The sequence below is a fragment of the Anolis carolinensis genome, chromosome 3, assembly GCF_035594765.1.
Source record: "Anolis carolinensis isolate JA03-04 chromosome 3, rAnoCar3.1.pri, whole genome shotgun sequence".
Classification (NCBI taxonomy): Eukaryota; Metazoa; Chordata; class Lepidosauria; order Squamata; family Dactyloidae; genus Anolis; species Anolis carolinensis.
The window spans coordinates 186,130,221-186,149,863 of record NC_085843.1 but is presented as its reverse complement, the minus strand read 5'-3'; the positions used below and the strand labels follow the sequence as shown (position 1 = coordinate 186,149,863).

Below are 19,643 nucleotides of genomic sequence, written 5' to 3'. Positions count from 1 at the left end.
AGACTGCCTGTATAAACAGTAGATCACAGCTAACATTGGAAAATAATGTTTTTTTAGCATGCATGTTGTGAATATTTTGTGGCACATAATTGATCCCAATAAATGAACTGAACTGGAACTAAAAAAGACTTTGAGGCTGGATCTATACTGCTATATAATCCAGTTTCTGAATCCAAATTATCTGCTTGAACTGGATTATGGGTCTACACTGACATATAATCCAGTTCAAATGAGATAATCTGAATTTAGAAACTGGATTATATGGCAGATGGGGCCTGAGATTTTGGTTCTTATTCCAGACTAAAAATAAATCGCCACTAGTCCACAGTGACGTCTATAAATGTCCCTAGCGAACAAAGCTTCTAACAAAAAATGTTGTTACTCCATGTCCTCTATCTTTTAAATATTCAGATGCAAAGCAACCATAGTTTGAATATATATATATATACCAAAAACCATAAACTTCTGACTAAATTGAAGCCACAAGAGCAGGATTTGGCAATCATGGGCTTCAGGTATTGTTGTACTACTACTCCCACCAATCTTATTCACAAAAGTCAATGGTAAGGAATCACAGGCTCAAAACATATGAAGGCTCAAAACCGTTTACGCTTACACTGGTGAGTGAACTCCCTCAGCAGTGACCTACCATCCTAAAATACATTATTGAACCCATTAGATCTTAAACCTCCATCTGCATATTCGTTTTCTAGCAATGTTGAATGTTATCCTGCTTTATTATAAGTTGTTTTATTTAAAGCTATTCAGCGACTTGATGTGGCTTGAATGAGTAATTAATATAAATTACTGAGAGATCCAGAGAGATGTATGGTGCTGGCCGAGATGCTCACTCTTATTGTCTTCAGAGTTACTGGGACCAGAAACAGAACCTCCCAGTTGGTCTTGAGGTGAAAGAAACAAAATTCCTCCCTTTTCTCATTAAATTGCTATCTAGAATTTCATTCAGAAAAAAAATCAATATAAAACACTCTTATAAAGTAGGCCTGGTGTGAGATGTTTATATTGAAACTAGCCAGTCCTATAGGATCTGTGGAACAGCCAACTTAAGGATTTAAACAAAAGTAGATTTACATGGTGTCAGGCTGGTGGTTGTATCAGGCAACCAGATACTAAAAACCAAGCCTTATAAGAGCTTATCCTATTTGAAACTCCATTAAATATGATAAAGGGGTAAGTGAAGGAATTTGTTTCCCATATATACAGCAGTCTGGTTGATTGAGAGTCTCAGAAGAATATCAGAAATTGACAGAGATTTTCATTTTGATAAATAAATAATAAATACTTTATTTATATACCATCCTCTCTCCCCAAGGAGACTCAGAGCGGTTTACATACAAAAAGTCAAGCATTCAATGCCATAGTCACTAAAAACACCAAATCAAAACAATGCAGAATATCAATAGACTCAACTTGAGACAGAAATACTAATATTTAAATGAAACATAACACAGAGACACATGTGCCCCAAAAAGTTAAAACAATAAAATACAAAAAAGTGCCTAACATATCCGTACTGATTTAAAATGTATCACAGCAGCTCATAAAATATAAGTAGATTTGCCAGCGTTCCAATGAAATTGCCTTAAGGTGTGCTAGTCCTCCTCTTCTCCATATGCTAAAGTACATAAGTGCATTTTCAAAAGATTTTTAAAAGCGAGGTGGGTGTGGGCCATTTTTATTTCTTTGGGAAGGGATTCCAGAGACAGGGAGCGATCACAGAAGGCCACCTCTCTCATTCCCACCAACCATACTTGGGACGAGGGTGTGACTGAGAGCAGGGCCTCCGCTGACCACAGTGTGCGAGGTGGTCTGTATAGGGAGATGCGATTTGACAGACAGCCTGGACCCGAACCGTTTAGGGCTTTATAGGTAACAACCATCACTTTGTATTTAGCCTGGAAGCAGACCAGCAGCCAGATGAGCTACCATAATATGGGAGTGGTTCTCTCTCTGTAACCTGGCTGCTGATTGCTGAACTAGCTGAAGCTCCTGAACTATCTTCAAAGGTAGCCCCATGTAGAGAGTGTTGCAGTAATTCAAATGGGATGTGATCAAGGCGTGGATTACCATGGGCAAGTCAGACATCTCAAGGTACGGGCGCAACTGGCACAGAAATTTTAACTGTGCAAAAGCATTCCTAGCCACTGCCCACACCTGAGGTTCCAGGGTCAGGATGAGTCCAGGATTACCCCCCCCCCCCCCAGCTGTGCACCTGTGTCTTCAGGGGGAGTGCGACCCCGCCTATCACAGGATACCCTGTTTTGCCTTCCGACTGACCAGAAGTACCTCTGTCTTGTCTGGATTTAGTTTCAGCTTGTTGACCCTCACCCAGTCCATCACTGATGACAGGCACCAGTTCAAGATCAGAACAGCATCCTTGGCTTTTGGTGGAAAGGAGTAATAGAGCTGGGTGTCATCTGTGTAAATTTGACACCGAACTCCAAAACTCCAGATGATCTCTCCCTGTGGTTTCATTTAAATGTTAAACAGCATGGGGGACAGAATTGAACCCTGCGGGACCCCACAGGCCACAGGTCAGGGAGTCGAACAGGAGTCCCCCAGCTCCACCATCTTGGTACAGCCCTCCAGGAAGGACCGGAGCCACTGCAAAACAGTGCCCTCAAGCCCCATTCCAGAGAGACAGCGCAGAAGGATACCATGGTTGATGGTATCAAAAGCCGTTGAGCGGTCCAGGAGAACCAGCAGGGACACACTCCCCCTGTCTAGCTCTCTTTGTACATCATCCACCAAGGCGACCAATGCTGTTTCAGTTCTGTAACCTGGCTTGAAACCAGATTGAGATGGATCCAGATAATGTGTTTCATAGATAAATCAAAAGGCAATAGTAATATGTTGGGCAAGTTCCCTTTTAGGCCTGTTTTGCTTCAATAAGAGAGAAAATATCTATCTACAGACATTTTGTATCCAAAATGTATCAAATCAAAAAGGAAAGGAAAAATGAGCTATAGGTGGCATCACATTGTTGGCTAGGAGTAGAATATTGTGTATACAGTGTTCCCTAGCTACTTTGTGGTTCGCTTATCGTGGACTCGCTCTTTCGCGGGGAAATTATTTATTTATTTACCCCATTGCTGCTTCTCCTCAAGGCTGCCTCCTTGCTTCGTGCCTGGCATGTACCTCTGGCTGCCTCTGCTCCTGCAGCCAGGGAAAAAGGAACGCCGCTCCACCCGGTCAGTAAACGAGCGAGGGAGGGAGGGTGGGTGAGAGAATGAGAGAGTGAGGGCGGGCGGAAGGGGCCTGGAAGAGGTGGCCAGGAGCTTATGCTGCCACTCCAGCTGGGTCTCGCTGGAAATGTAGAGGACTTGGAAGAGGGGGCGGAGTCCTCCACGAGTCCCGCCCTCTCTTCCAAATCCTCCACATTTCCAGCATGACCTGGCTGGAGCAGCAGCAGAAGCGCCTGGCTGCCTCTTCCAGGCTCCTGCCGCCCGCCCTCACTCTCTCACCCACCCTCCCTCGCTTGCTCGCTCACTGACCGGGGGGAGCAGTGTTCCTTTTTCCCTGGCTGCAGGAGCAGAGGCAGCCAGAAGAACACACCAGGCACGAAGCAAGGAGGCAGCCCTGAAGAGAAGCGGCAATGGAGTAAATGAATAAATATTAAATATTAAAATAATAACAGCTTCCGTACTTTGCGGATTTTCATTTATCACGGGTGGTCCTAGAACGTAACCCCCGCGATAAGTGAAGGAACACTGTAGATCAAAATATATCAAATCACTTCCATACAGGGCTTAAAATTGCATTTTATAGCAAAAGAATGGTATCATCAGCAAGTTTTTTTTATTCCTGTAAAATGTATTCCTGTAAAAATGTACACAGTACCTATTAAGTTTTATTCCTGTAAAATCAGAAGAATTTGGTATCTTTTGGAAACAAGCCCCACATTTATATATTTTGATGGCATTTGACTCCAGGAGCCCCCAATGGCACAGTGGGTTAACCCTTGTGCCAGCAGGACTGATGAGCTAAAGGTTGCCGGTTCGAATCCAACCCGGGGAGAGCGTGGATGAGCTCTCTCTATCAGCTCCAGCTCCATGCAAGAATATGAGAGAAGCCTTCCACAAGGATGGAAAAAACATCTGGGCGTCCCTTGGGCAACATCCTTGCAGACAGCCAATTCTCTTGCACCAGAAGTGACTTGCAGTTTCTCAAGTCACTCCTGGCACAAAACATTTTTTGACTCCAGTGTGACACTCATACATTGTTCCTTCTCTTGCCTGACCTTTGCTGACAAGTATATGAAAATTAGAGGTTCCTTTGAACATCTAAGGCAACTCTGCAGCAAAACATGTTAATTCTTGAATAAAGTTTTCTCTCGGCATAAATAACATCATTGACCCATACTTCTGAAGATGTTAGATTTGGCCTTCCCGTGCCCCTTTCAATAAAGCAATGCAAGGCTAGCTCATAATGGGTTATTTGTTCAAAATTACTCAATTCTTAAACATGAGATTTAAATGGGATAACTGTGCGAGCCCAAAATAATAAGGTATAGCAATTAGCTATGACTGAACAATTAATTAATAATCTACAAATGGCTAATTTGGCTAAAGCATAATTTGATTATGATTTAGAACTGCGGTCATGAAGGGGATAAAAAAATGTAATGCTGGACTTCCAAAGACATCGAATTATTTTTGATTCTTAAAATTGAATCCATAACCCTGCTCTTAAAATTGAATCCATAACCCTGTTGTTCAATCCAGTTAAAGCCTCTCTGTAAAGAGACATTCACATTGTAGCAAAGTATCATAAATACTATTCTAAGCTACACATATTTAATTTTATACAATATTAATTTTGTGACTTCTAACCAAAGTACAAAATATTTTCTTCCCCTTCCATGAAGGCCCAAACAAAAATCTTTCTAAAACTGCACAGATGTGCCTCCCCAAAAGTAAATATATTGTATGCCAAGAATTTGTGGATGATACTTTCAGGCTGCATAAAGAGTCTATTTAGCTACAAGCTAAGGTTGACAGTTGTTTTCCCCTGCTAGAAGCCAGAAAGCATTTTACTTGCTGAAGGAACATGTTCAATAGAAGCAAGTTCTGAGCTATATATTTTTTTAAAACACAACCCGTGTGTGTGTGGCTTTATTTATTTCATTTCTACGACCTGGTGATGCCTCTTTGCTATGCAGAATAAAAGGAAAAACTGGGTTGGAGCAAAATCCTTCTTTGTTCCAACTGCTTAGACCAGCCACAACCTGTCAACTGGGGTAACTATCCCAGGAGAGCAACACTTTGCACCACATGTGAGGCACTGGAAAAACATCTGCTGGGCTGTTGTTTCTTGCTAGCCAGGCCTGAGCAAACTTTGGCCTTCCAGGTGTTTTGTACTTCAACTCCCACAATTCTTAACAGCCAATAAGCTGGCTGAGATTTCTGGGAGTTGAAGTCCAAAGCACCAAGAGGGCCGAAGTTTGCTCATGCCTGAGTTAGAGCCACCAAATCCTTCCCCTCCCCCTTTACATCTGGGGTGAGAGAATAGAAAGAAAGTCTGTCTTGTTGAGAGCAAGTACCATGAAATTTCATTCAGTTTTCCTCAGCAGGTAAAAATGGCACAAAGAACCCAGTTCATAACAACCTTTGTGGGGTTCATTGTGTACTTTTGTGGGTTTTCTTCTGCCACGTCTGCACTGGAAACATTTTTATTACCATCACTATTTGAGCACGAATCCGCTGACATATGGTTCATAAGGCAGAAAGAAAGAAGAATGAAATATTTTCTGCTGGCTGTGACTACCCTAACTTTCCCTTGTACTTGCATTACCCAATCTTATCTGGAAGACATCCAAAGTGAAAGAAGTCCTCTTTTGGTCACAGTGCTATGTTATTTCATGCTTCTTGCCTGCTGAATTGCATATAATATATACCAGTAGTTATTGCTCTCCTAGGCTAGCATCAACAACTCTGCAAAGTACCATAGGTTAAGTTAAGAGATAGCAACTGACCCCAGGTCACTCAAATCAAGGACATGACACAGAAAAGAAGGATAATATAAGTGATGCCTTAGGGAACAATTTGGCTTCCTGAACCATGATCTGAGGTTTAATGAAGTTGGGCTTCTGGCAAGGGATAGCTTGCACCTCATAGAAGTTGGCAGGAACCATTATTATTATTATTATTATTATTATTATTATTATTATTATTATTATTATTATTATTTTATACCCCGCCACTATTTCCCTGAAGGGACTCGGGTGGCTTACATCTAGAACAGAAAGTCCAACAGACATAAAAGCAAACAATCCATTAAAACAAAACCACCACTAAAATAAAATAAGAACATCATAAAATAAAACAATCCTTATAAACACAATTAAACATAAGAGCAAAACAGCAGCATTGAGGCTCCATCAGACTGTGTTAAAAAAAAAACAATGACCATAATTACAAAAATGGACATGACCAGGTTATAAAAGGGTTGGGCATGGGATAGCACAAAATATCATATGTTAGAATCTCACAAATCTAATCAGAGGAGCTTTAAACAGAGTCATCTAGGGGAGGGAGACAGTATTTGGCTAGATAGGAGTTGATCAGGAGAGGATACCCCAAGTGATATAGAAAGAATAGAGCAAAAATACAAGAACTCACAGAGAAAAGGGGGAAAAGATAAATAGGAAACTAGTGGATATAGCTTCTGGTGTCTCAGACCAATGCACAGATCACGAAGAAGACCTGGAGTTCTTAACATAACAAACCAAATATGATATAATTGGCATAAGTGAAACCTTATGGGATGAGTCTCAAGATTGGAATGTATTAACAGAGAGGTGTAATCATTTCTGAGAAATAAACCAAACAGGAAAAGAGGAGGAGGAGTATTGTATGTCTAAGATGTTTACACTTGTAGGGAGATCCATGGCGTAAATCCTAGAAGCCAGTTTGAGAGAATCTGAGTAAAAATTAAGGGGGGAAAAACAACAGGGGTGTCACTGTGGGAGTCTACCACACATTTAAAAACCAGAGATGTAGTAGTAATGGAAGTTTTCAACTATCCTGATATTTCTTGGGGTCCTTCCACACAGCCATATAACCCAGAATATCAAGGCAGAAAATCCCACAATATCTGCTTTGAACTGGGATATCTGCATCAACACTGCCATATATTCCAGTTCAAATCAGATAATGTGGGATTTTATTCAGCTGTGTGGAAGGATTCAAAGCAGATAATGAGGGATTTTTATTCTGCTGATATTTTCCTGCTTCTTGCAGGGGGTTAGACAGGATGGCCTGTGAGGTCTCTTCCAACTCTATGATTCTATGAAGGGCCCTTGGAAGATAAACTCTGTCAAAAATATCAGGTCCAACAAATTCCTTACTTGTCTTGCAAACAATGTGATTGTCCAGAAGTTGGAAGAGGCAACAAGGAGATCAATTACTTTAGATATGATCTAACCAACAGTGGCAACTTGGTTAATGGAGTTCTGAATCTGAAAAATTATGTATTCCATAGTGCAGCCAATTCTCCTGCCACTTCTTTGCACAGTGCCTTTGACCTTAGGGAATCTATAAGCAGCCCAGTAGGTTGCTCCAGTAGGGCTGCTAGCATCTAGCATTGCCTTCCTTGTTGTCTTCTTTTCTTCCTCTTTCCTTCTCTTTATCTATGGCTGGGAGGAGCCGTGGTGGTGCAAGGGTTAAACCCTTGTACCAGCTGGACTGCTGACCCGAAGGTTGGGTTGTTGACCTGAAAGTTGCCAGTTTGAATCCGCAATACAGGGTGAGCTCCCACCTGTCAGCTGTAGCTTGCAGGGACATGAGAGAAGCCTCCCAGTAGAATGGTAACACATCCAACCGTCCCCTTGGCAACGTCTCTGTAGATGGCCGATTATCTCACACCAGAAGCGATTTGCAGTATGTTCTCAAGTCACTTCTGACACGATAAAAAATCTATGGCTGGGGAGGCAGAGGGGCTGCCATGGCTGGCAACTCCTCTGGCCAGGGAAGGGCTCTTTAACGCAGCACCAAAGGTCTGTGTATGTGGGTACAAGCATGCTTGTGATACATGGGAATGAACAAGTGATTTGGAGCTAGAAATCCCTGGCATTGTGCAATCGGAGGTGCAATCGGGGGACACTGCTTTGCTCCCTATCTCAAGTGGTAGGATTGCTTAGGCTTCCTCTGTCTGAACAAGATACTTCTTTCATTGTAGCTTATTCTATTTTCCCCTCCTTTCATTGCATTTAATTTAATTCTAGTTCATTCTCTTTCCCATTTCCTTTAGTACTGATGCTTTTCAGTGAATGATGCTCTATGACAGGGCTTCTTAAACTTTTCTACTTGGGACCCCTATTGATCTGAGAAATTTGTACATGACCCCAGGTTTATAGCTATATAAAATGCATATAAATATAAAACATTTACTGATAACATATCAGCATTTGCAAGGCTTGCTAAAAGGCCTATTTTCCTTTTTGTGAAGTATATCTGAAGCATTTTCTGCAGATTCCACTGCAAACACTACACAACAGATTTGTGTAAAAGTCACTAGGTAATTTTCAGAAATAAAATTTGAGACGCTACCATTGAGCTAAGGGGATCCCATGTAGGGTTGGGACTCACAATTTAGGAAGCAGTGCTGTATGGAACCTTTACTTCTCAGCAGTTCAAGTTTATAGCGTAAACGCAAAAACAACTATACAACAAAAGCCCACTCATGGCTGTACTTCCTTTCATTGAGACACACCTTTAAAACGCATCCTGGAAAATCTCAGGCAAACAAATCCAAAGAAATTCCAACAAGGTTATTTCTGAATGTGCTCACAGCGAGAAGACAAAATTGACAATGCTGGAGTATGTACTACTTACAGAGGTCTTTCACACAGCTGAATAAAATCCCACACTATCTGCTTTGAACTGGGATAAATCGCAGTGTGGACTAGGATAACCCAGTTCAAAGCAGATATTGTGGGTTATTCCTCCCTGAAATTCTGGGTTATATGGCTGTGTGGAAGGGTCCTGAGAGGGGGAAAGAGCTCTTCTTGTGCTCAACTAGTCTTTTGGGACCCCATGGATTCCTGGAATATAGGCCACGACTATTCACCAAACAGCCATGTGACACTCCTAGTCAGTGCACAAATGACCTGGCTAATCCCAAAACCAAACACAGACTCAAACCTGCCTTTTTCTGGATGTAAAAGCCTTAAAGTCCAAACTGATGCCTTGTCTCATCTCCAATGAACTTAGAACAGTGCATTAGTCACAAAGCACACTTGAAAGCAATTTAGGCTGACAATTATTGAACTTAGACTACACACCAGTCTTCACAGATCAGTGATAACTACCACTTTGTGTTCTTAATAGACCCCCGAGGAGACTGCCACGATTCCTGTTTTACAGACTGGCCAGCATAGGAGAGCCGGAGCCAGGCAACAAACACATGAGACCTTCGTTTGAACGTAAAAGGCTTTTCTTCGCCAGCAGCAGTTTTCCCAGTGCTGTTACTCCTGCTGATTGCCCACGAGGTTTGAGGCAGCAGCTCCCGAAGCACTGTTCTCAAAATTAATGCAAACTGGCGTAGATACAAGTGCTGTCACACGGACTAGCGGACAATAAACAACAGCTAATGATCGACAGGAATGAACCACTGGCTGGGTGAACTGAGGCCTGTCTTAAGGAAACACACCGGTCAGAGAAGGGGAGTCACAGACTACTGCTGAAAACACAATCCTATCAACAAACGTTATCTTTAAAAGCCCGTTTTTTAGATTATTTTTCAAAGAGTCTCCTAAAGCAGGGCCCAATAAAAGTCAAAGATGTAAAAGATACAATGTAAAAAAGGCTTGGTTTTCAATTTAGGGATCCCTTCCTTTTTTGTTCTTTCAGGGAAGCCTTATGCATAGAGTACTGAGATATTCGGAGGGATACAAAGATGCTTGTTTATAAAGTTATTGTCCTTCCAACTCTGTTGTACTCTCAACTTCGGGAAAGATTCCATCACGCTGCCTCCCAAAAATCCTGCAAATCTCTCGAGAAGACAGGCGGACTGGAAGGAGCAAAGACCACCAGCATTGAAGCAGTGATCCTCCATCATCAACTTTGTTGGACTGACCACATTGTTTGAATGCCTGATCACTGTCTTCCAAAGCAGACACTCTACTCTCAGCTCAAGAACGGAAAATGGAATGTTGGTGGGCAGAAAAAGAGATTTAAGATGGGCTTAAAGGTAACATTAGAAAATGTAGTATAAACAGAGAACTGGGAGCTTTATAACTGGTGGGCAGATGTTTCCATAGGTGATGTGGATTTTGAAGAGGCTCAAATAGAAGGTGAAAGAGAGAAACATACCATGACAAAGCAAACTTTTGTTGGGACCACTTTCCATTGGGAAATCTATGTCCTCATTGCAAAAGATCATAATAACCCAGAAAAGGTGTCCAAAGTCACTTACGGACCCACCGCCAAGAATCTACTCCTGGAAGAGAATCATGCTCTGCCACAAGGGGTTGCTTATGAAGATAATACATGATGCATCTTAGTTTGAAATGCCATTTGAAAGTTCCTACAGGACCTTGTTCAAATGGCATTTCAAACTAAGGTGCATCATGTTATTTTCATAAGGCCAAGCTAATGGTATCCAGGGAGGAAATAATGACATTTGTTAAAAAAAATTGAGGCTGACATTTGAATACATGGAAAGGAAGACAAATGTCGACTTTAAAACAGCCGGAAGGGGAATTTACTAAAGGAGATATAAGGGTAGATTTTATGAGATATGGGACTCATAGTGTTAGAAGTCATGGGTGGTGGGTTCATGGGACGGAGGCAGGAGGGGAAAGATATCATAGAATGTGTTGTCAAGAGACTGAAACAGAATGCTTAAAGAACAGACTGCTAAAACATGTTGTCGAAGGCTTTCATGGCTGGAATCACTGGGCTGCTGTGAGTTTTTTGGGCTGTCCAGCAGTATTCTCTCCTGACGTTTCACCTGCATCTATGGCAGGCATCCTCAGAGGTTGTGAGGTCTGTTGGAAATGAGGCAGTGGGGTTTATATATCTGTGGAAGGTCCAGGGTGGGAGAACAAACTCTTGTCTGTTTAAGGTAAGTGTGAATGTTGCCATTTGTCAGCTTGATTAGCATTGCAGCTTCAAAGTCTGTTTGTTGCTGCGGGGGGGGGGGGGGGTCCTTTGTTTGTGAGGCATTAACTGACACTTGATAGTTGGCTGTCAGGAATCCCTAGAATCATAGAATAGTAGAGTTGGAAGAGACCTCATGGGCCATCCAGTCCAACCCCCTGCCAAGAAGCAGGAAATCGCATTCAAAGCACCCCCGACAGATGGCCATCCAGCCTCTGTTTAAAAGCCTCCAAAGAAGGAGCCTCCACAACAGTCCGGGGAAGAGAGTTCCATTGCTGGCTCATGTTTAACTTGTTGTCCACAAGGACTCCAAGATCTTTCTCACATGTACTGCTGTCTAGCCAGGTGTCCCCCCTGTTTTTGAGTGATGTTCTTTATTTACTGTCTTGGGGCCCTTGCATATAGCCATATAACCCAGAATGATAAGGCAGAAAATCCCACAATATCTGCATTGAACTGGGTTACCTGAGTCTACACTGCCATATATTCCAATTCAAAGCAGATTATATGGGATTTTATACCGCTGTGTGGAAGGGTCCTTGATTCTGGTGTTTTTTAAATGCTGGTAACCAGATTTTGTTCACTTTCATGGTTTCCTCCCTTCTGTTGAAATTGTACACATGCTTGTGGATTTCAATAGATATAGTCTGACATGGTGGTTTTTAAGAGTGGTCCAGCATTTCTGTGTTCTCAAATAATATGCTGTGTCCAGGTTGGTTCATCAAGTGTTCTGCTATGGCTGACTTCTCTGTTGAGATAGAATCATAGAATTATAAAGTTGGAAGAGACCTCATGGGCCATCCAGTCCAACCTCCTGTCAAGAAGCAGGAAAATCGCATTCAAAGCACCCCTGACAGATGGCCATCCAGCCTCTGCTTAAAAGCCTTCAAAGAAAGAGCCTCCAACCACACTCCAGGGCAGAGAGTTCCACTGCTGAACCGCTCTCAGGGGTGAGGAAGTTCTTCCTGATGTTCAGGTGGAATCTCCTTTCCTATAGTTTGAAGCCATTGTTCCGTGTCCTAATCTCCAGGGCAGCAGAAAACAAGCTTGCTCCCTCCTCCCTATGACTTCCTCTCACATATTTATACATGGTTATCATGTCTCCTCTAAGCCTTCTCTTCTGCAAGCTAAACATTCTCAGCTCTTTAAGCCGCTCCTCATAGGGCTTGTTCTCCAAACCCTTGATCATTTTAGCTGCCCTCCTTGGACACATTCCAGCTTGTCAACATCTTCCTTAAGTTGTGGTGCCCAGACACAGTATGATTCCAGGTGTGATCTGATCAAGGCAGAATAAAAGGGTAGCATCGAGGACTCCAAGATCTTTTTCATATGTACTGCTATCTGCAGTGTCTTTCATATTCCTTGATTCGCATTTGGGCAATGCTGCATTCAGGTTAGGCAGACCGTGCAAAAAGATTCTGCGAACCCCACCTCCTCCAAGATAACCTGAACCACCTAAACTGGGTTCTACAGGCCAATGGGTACTCCACTACACACATCAGAAGAGATACAAAACCAAGAACAAGCCGCAAGAGTAAGGACAAAAATCCACCTGGAGCAGCATTTCTCAACCCGGGGGTCGGGACCCCCCCCCCGGGGGGGGGGTCGCGAAGGGGTGTCAGAGGGGTCACCAAAGACCATCAGAAAACATATATTAATTCTCAATTCTCTCCGGAGGTAGCTGAAATACATCACCACTAAATCACTGTCAAATCCTCCCAAATCCCTCCAGTATTTTCTGTCAGTAGAATCATACTGTGTTTCCCCGAAAATAAGACTGTCTTATATTAATTTTTGCTCCCAAAGATGTGCTAGGTCTTATTTTCAGGTGATGTCTTATTTTTCTATGAAGAAGAATTCACATTTATTGTTGAACAAAAAATGAACATTTATTAAATACTGTACAGTAGTTGTCATCACAAACCAACATAACCAGACAAGCTGTGAATCCTATCAAGAATTTCTTGTTACTACCATTATTTCCATGTATAACTGGTATGTACATTTACCAATCCTGCATGCTCTGGTGTTCTGTTTGTCAGGCGCTGGGCATGCTTCCAAACAAAAACTTTGCTAGGTCTTACTTTTGGGGGAGGCCTTATATTTAGCAATTCAGCAAAACTTCTACTAGGTCTTATTTTTCGGGGATGTCTTATTTTCGGGGAAACAGGGTAGAATCATAGAATAGTAGAGTTGGAAGAGACCTCATGGGCCATCTAGTCCAACCCCCCGCTAAGAAGCAGGAAATCGCATTCAAAGCACCCCCGACATATGGCCATCCAGCCTCTGCTTAAATAGAATCGGTCATGGGGGTTCTGTGTGGGAAGTTTGGCCAAATTCTATCATTGGTGGGGTTCAAAGGGCTCTTTGACTGTAGGAGAACTATAAATCCCAGCAACTACAACTCCCAAATGTCAAGGCCTATTTTCCCCAAATTCCACCAGTGTTCACATTTGGGCATATTGAATACTTGTGCCAAGTTTGGTCCAGATCCATCATTGTTTGGAGTCCATAGTGCTCTCTGGATGTAGGTGAACTACAACTCCCAAACTCATAGTCAATGCCCACCAAACCCTGTCAGTATTTTCTGTTAGTCATGAGAGTTCTGTGTGCCAAGTTTGGTTCAATTCCATCGTTGGTGGAGTTCTGAAGGCTCTTTGATTGTAGGTGAACTATAAATCCCAGCAACTATGACTCCCAAATGACAAAATTAAACCCCCTCAACCTCCCCCCCCCCGGTATTCAAATTTGAGTGTATCGGGTATTTGTTCCAAATTGGGTTCAGTGAATGAAAATACATCCTACATTATGATTCATAGGTAAAGGTAAAGGTTTCTCCTGACGTTAAGTCCAGTCGTGTACGACTCTGGGGGTTGGTGCTCATCTCCATTTCTAAGCCAAAGAGCCGGAGTTGTCCATAGACACCTCCAAGGTCATGTGGCTGGCATGACTGCATGGAGCGCCGTTACTTTCCCACCCGAGCGGTACCTATTGATCTACTCACATTTGCAGGTTTTCTTACTTTGGAGATAGGTTACATCTTTTCTCAAGGCAAATGACAAGTATGAAACCAAAGATGAAACCAAATCATCCATATACAGTAGAGTCTCACTTATCCAAGCTAAATGGGCCGGCAGAAGCTTGGATAAGCGAATATCTTGGATAATAAGGAGGGATTAAGGAAAAGCCTATTAAACATCAAATTAGGTTATGATTTTACAAATTAAGCACCAAAACATGTTATACAACAAATTTGACAGAAAAAGTAGTTCAATACGCAGTAATGTTATGTTGTAATTACTGTATTTACGAATTTAGCACCAAAATATCACCATACTGTACTGTGGGACCCTGGTGGTGGCGCAGTGTGTTAAAGCGCTGAGCTGCTGAACGTGCAGACCGAAAGGTCCCAGGTTCAAATCCCGGGAGCGGAATGAGCGCCCGCTGTTAGCCCCAGCTCCTGCCAACCTAGCAGTTCGAAAACATGCAAATGTGAGTAGATCAATAGGTACCGCTCCGGCGGGAAGGTGCTCCATGCAGTCATGCCTGGAGATGTCTATGGACAATGCTGGCTCTTCGGCTTAGAAATGGAGATGGGCACCAACCCCCAGAGTCGGTCACGACTGGACTTAACGTCAGGGGAAAACCTTTACCTTTACCTAATTACTGTACAGTAGAGTCTCACTTATCCAACATAAACGGGCCGGCAGAACATTGGATAAGCGTATATGTTGGATAATAAGGAGAGATTAAGGAAAAGCCTATTAAACATCAAATTAGGTTATGATTTTGCAAATTAAGCACCAAAACATCATGTTATACAACAAATTTGACAGAAAAAGTAGTTCAATACACAGTAATGCTATGTAGTAATTACTGTATTTACGAATTTAGCACCAAAATATCATGATGTATTGAAAACATTGACTACAAAAATGCATTGGATAATCCAGAACGTTGGATAAGTGAGACTCTACTGTAGTTCAATACACAGTAATGCTATGTAGTAATTACTGTATTTATGAATTTAGCACCAAAATATCATGATGTATTGAAAACATTGACTACAAAAATGCATTGGATAATCCAGAACGTTGGATAAGCGAGACTCTACTGTATTTACGAATTTAGCACCAAATTATCACGATATATTGAAAACATTGACTACAAAAATGGCTTGGATAATCCAGAAACTTGGATAAGCGAGGCTTGGATAAGTGAGACAGCTGCTTAAGCGGCTGAGGGGGAAAAGGAAGGGGCCTGAGGCTGTGAGGAATGGTGGGAGTTGAAGTCCAAAACACCTGGAGTGCCCAAGTTTGCCCATACCTGGCCTACTGAAACTAGTGAAGAAACACAACCTCCAAACAATCTACAGACCCAAAAAGAAAAGGCAGCAAATGCTACTTTCAGCAAAGGAGGAGAAGGATCCTCTCACCACTACGCCAGGCAGCTGTGGACAAGTCTACATAGGGAGACAGTGTAGGGGAGGCAGGCCTTACAAAGACCCCTTATTAGGCAGGCCTCACGCAGCACATCTGGGATCCTTACGGAGGAGCAGGAGGGCGATGCCTGCCTAGGAGGGGAAGGAGGAGAAGGAGGGGAGGGAGAAGCCACTCACACGAGGCCCATGCCGCTGATGCTGAAGGCCGGGAGGGCGAGCGGGAGGGCGGCCCAGGCGGGCATCTTGGGCCGCGAGGGGGACCCCGCCCGCCCCGCCGACGCCATCGGCCACCTCGACGCCGCCGCCTCCGAAGACTCCTCAGCGCCGCCGCCACTGAAGCTCTCTGCGGGCTGGCCGAGCTGGGCTGCCGGCCCCTTTCCCCCGAGGAGGAGCGAGTGAGCGAGCCAGGCCCAGGCCCGCCCCTGAAGGGCGCCGCTCTTGGGCCGAGAGGCCGGGCTTTGGAGGGAGAAGAAGGGGCGAGGAATTGGCCACGGCGCCCACAAGCCAGCCCGCTTCCCACTGCTCCAACACGCACTCCCTTCCCTTGCCTGAGTCACAGCCTTCCTTTCTTAACTTTTTCGGGGATTTGTAAGACACTGGTAGCCGCGGGGCACAGAACAGTTATGTTAAGGGAGTTGCTGTGAGTTTTCCGGGCCATGTTCCAGAAGCATTCTCTCCTGACGTTTCACCCCCATCCATGGCAGGCATCCTCAGAGGTTGTGAGGCCTGTTGTATGTTGCAATCGGCCTGCTTTGTTAGCATTGAATAGCTTCGAAGCTGGGCTGTATGGCCATGTTCCAGAAGCATTCTCTCCTGACATTTAGCCCACATCCATGGCAGGCATCCTCAGTGGTTGTGAGGTGTTGGATGTTTGTTAGCACTGAATAGCCTGGCAGCTTCAAAGCCTGGTTATTTCCTGCCTGGGGGAAATCCATGAAACCATGAAAATGAACAAAATCTGGCTACCAGTATTTTAAAAAAACTCTAAAATCAGGACAGTAAATAAAGAACAACATTCATAAAATAGATGAATTCCTGACAAGAAACAATCAGGGCCAGTTAACACCTCCCAACAAAGGATTCCCCTAGGCAGGAAGCAGCCAGGCTTTGAAGCTGCCAGGCTATTCAGTGCTAATCAAGGTGGCCAATTGCAATAGTCACATTTGCCTCCAACAGACAAGAGTTATTTCTCCCACCCTGGACTTTCCACAGTTATATAAACCCCACTTGCCTAGTCTCCCAACAGACCTCACAATCTCTGAGGATACCTGCCATAGATGTGGGAGAAACGCATTCCATGCTTCTGGAATGTGGCCATACTGCCCGGAAAACTTACAGCAACTCAGTGAAAGCCTTCGACAACACAGTTTTGTTAAAGCTCCCTGAAACCTTCTTCCACTTCGACCTGGAGTAGGTCTCTGCTGGGTCCCTTCACTGCCTAATCCCTATCAAATGCACAAAAAGGAAAGAGCACTTTCAAACCAAAAACAGATTTTTTTTCAATTTTTGTTGCATAGTATTATCGTTGTCCCTCTGCTTTCACCCTGAGGCTCCAACTCCCATATTCCACGTCATTAGACATCATGACTAGCGCAGATGGGAGTTGCCATACAGGTCCCTTCCAGACATGCCCTATATCTCAGGATCTGATCCCAGGTTTTCTGCTTTAAACTGGATTATATGAGTCCACACTGTCAAATAATCTGGGATAAACAGAAAACTTGGGATCAGATCCTAGGATATAGGGCCTGTGTGGAAGAGCCCACAGTCACATCTGGAAGGCTGCCCTTTGCCCTGTTTAGTCAGGACAGTGGATTTAGATAACAATGATTGTGGAGAGGAAGCGTGGCTTTAAAGTGCCCTTTCACCTTTCTCTGACCTCAGAGCCACAAGTGCAGATGGGTTGCCATTTCCGTGATGCCAAGTCTGCATGGCGGATCATCACAAGGGATGGGAATTGTCATTCAAGAACATAAGGGGAAGCAAATTGTTGGAAATGGCAACCTACTACAAGCTTCCTGTACTAGTTGTTATGTATATAGAGATTGCTTATGTTGTCGACCGCGCTTTAGGGGATCGGGCCCTTAAGGAGAGTCCCGATCCGGTCCTGAGAGAACGGACCTTGGCGGAGCCAATAGGAAAATATGAGCCGCAATACAACCTGAAGCCGAAATGAAGAAGGTCCGCCAAAGTTGAAGGAAAATCCGCCAAGGAGTCTTTATTGAGCGATTCAGCTGAAAAGGACTCTAGTAGTGATCATTCAGTCTACTAGGGTACCATATATCAAAAATAAAGCCATATTTATACAGTGTTTCAGTCTGACAGCCCCTTGAATTTCCCGCCCCGCTCCCCCGCCCATCTGATCGCGGATAGGCTAGAGGGTTGAACGAGGCGGGCTTTCGTTTCCCGCCTTGCTCTGCTGGCCCAATAGGGAGCTGCTTTTTGTCCCCACTCGAGCCAATCAGGGAGGAGAAGGCGGGAGTTATTGAAACAATGAAGTGACTGAGCAGGAAAGATCGGATTAATTCCTGCCCGGCCGAATTCTAAAGGGATTAATGACAGCAATCAAGGGTTCCTGTCACGTATACAGATTTCAGATATGTCTTGGGGTGTCAGGGGTGGAAGTAGGGATGGGTGGTGATGGGCTCAGCAGGGCGCCTTCCTGAGGTGTCCTGGATTTCCTTTTGGAGGAGATATGACAATGTTTGCCTTGAGGGCGAATCACCTTTAGGTCAAATACTCCGAATTCGGCGACTCAAGCCCTATATTGTCCATGCAATCTGAATTTGATTGGGTTTAGCGGCAGCGGATTAACCTTTTGTTTTTGGGAAGGTAAGCCTGGGTCATAGAAAATGGGGCAGGTTCCGGGGTTCAAGTTGAGTTCGAAATATTCCCTATTTGATTTCATGTCTTGGCAATTATATGAAATAAAATGAAAAATAAAATAAAGTTGGAATATAAACCCAGCTGGGAAAAATACATATTTTCCGGGGATCCCAAAGAGTACAAATACATATAGGCAGATAGATAGATTTCACGGAAGTAAGGGAGAATCCATAGAGGTGGGTTACATTGCATAAAGGGGAATCATGAATGATATAAACAATTGAAAACATTTGATAAGAACGAAGTTCACAACATCTGGGGAACCCAATATGGAAATTCATAGAAGTGGAGTTCTAGCAGCATGATCTCACAATTCATGAAGTTAGCCCAACGATTAGAAATTCATACAACAGTGATTCATGAGGGTGTCCAGGTACATAGAATATGAAAATTCATGGATACATGAGGAAAAGAGTTCATCTGTGGTGGAAGGAATTCATAGAGATGGCATGGGAAGAGGCACATGTGGGTTGCAGTCTTTGGAAGTATAAGATTTCATAAGTTCAGGGATAGGTCTGGGGAAGAGTGTTCTTCTCCTTCATAAAATTATGAAGGTATGAATGAAACGTGGAGGGCGCCCGTCCAGGCACCCTCCTGGCAGCTGTAGAGAGGGTGAAGGTCCTTGGAGAACTATGTCTCCCCAACGGGAGAGCGATCCCCCATCCACAGTTCACAGAAAGGGACCAGGGATCTCCTAAAACCATCCCGCGGGTCGCGGGGAGAGGAAAGTCCGGGATAAGGTTGGAAGAGAGCAGTCTGGCTTGAAAGGAGCAGTCGGTTCCGTTTGACAGTCAGCTGATGAGGCGCCGAGAACTGGACCGATTTTGGTTCCGTTGGTGGTCCTTGAGTCAGGAGCCTTAGAAAGGATTAGGACTAAAAGAAGAGCGTGCTAGGGGTAATTTTGATAAAGATATGAGCCAATTTGTATCGTCCGCTGTATTAACCTATGGCGGGGAAGCCTCAGCCAGAGTTAAAAGGACGGACGGGTTAGATAGAGAGAGAGAGAGATTGCGTGCAAAAGAAGGAGTCAGGGAAAGACACAAAATAACCAGGTAGAGAGTGTTACTGTTAAAAATGAATGCTACTTTTATTGGGGGATTGGTTACATAGTTCAGGAAAGGGGAAAGTGAAGAAAAAAAAGATCTTTTAATAATAGTCTGCTGCGGTCCCTCTCCGTTCCTTTTGGTGATGGA

General features: G+C 43.7%; 1 protein-coding gene across 1 annotated transcript in view; it reads right to left on the bottom strand.

Moving 5' to 3' along the window:
• The window catches only part of LOC100566815 (transmembrane protein 150A), a 46,412-nt gene extending 30,323 nt beyond the window's left edge, over positions 1-16,089 (bottom strand). The window contains exon 1 of the mRNA XM_008114228.3: positions 15,742-16,089. Coding sequence (XP_008112435.1) covers positions 15,742-15,848 — 107 coding nt within the window. The 5' untranslated portion in view covers positions 15,849-16,089. The remainder of the gene's footprint in view (positions 1-15,741) is intronic.
• Between the last annotated feature and the right edge of the window lie 3,554 nt (positions 16,090-19,643).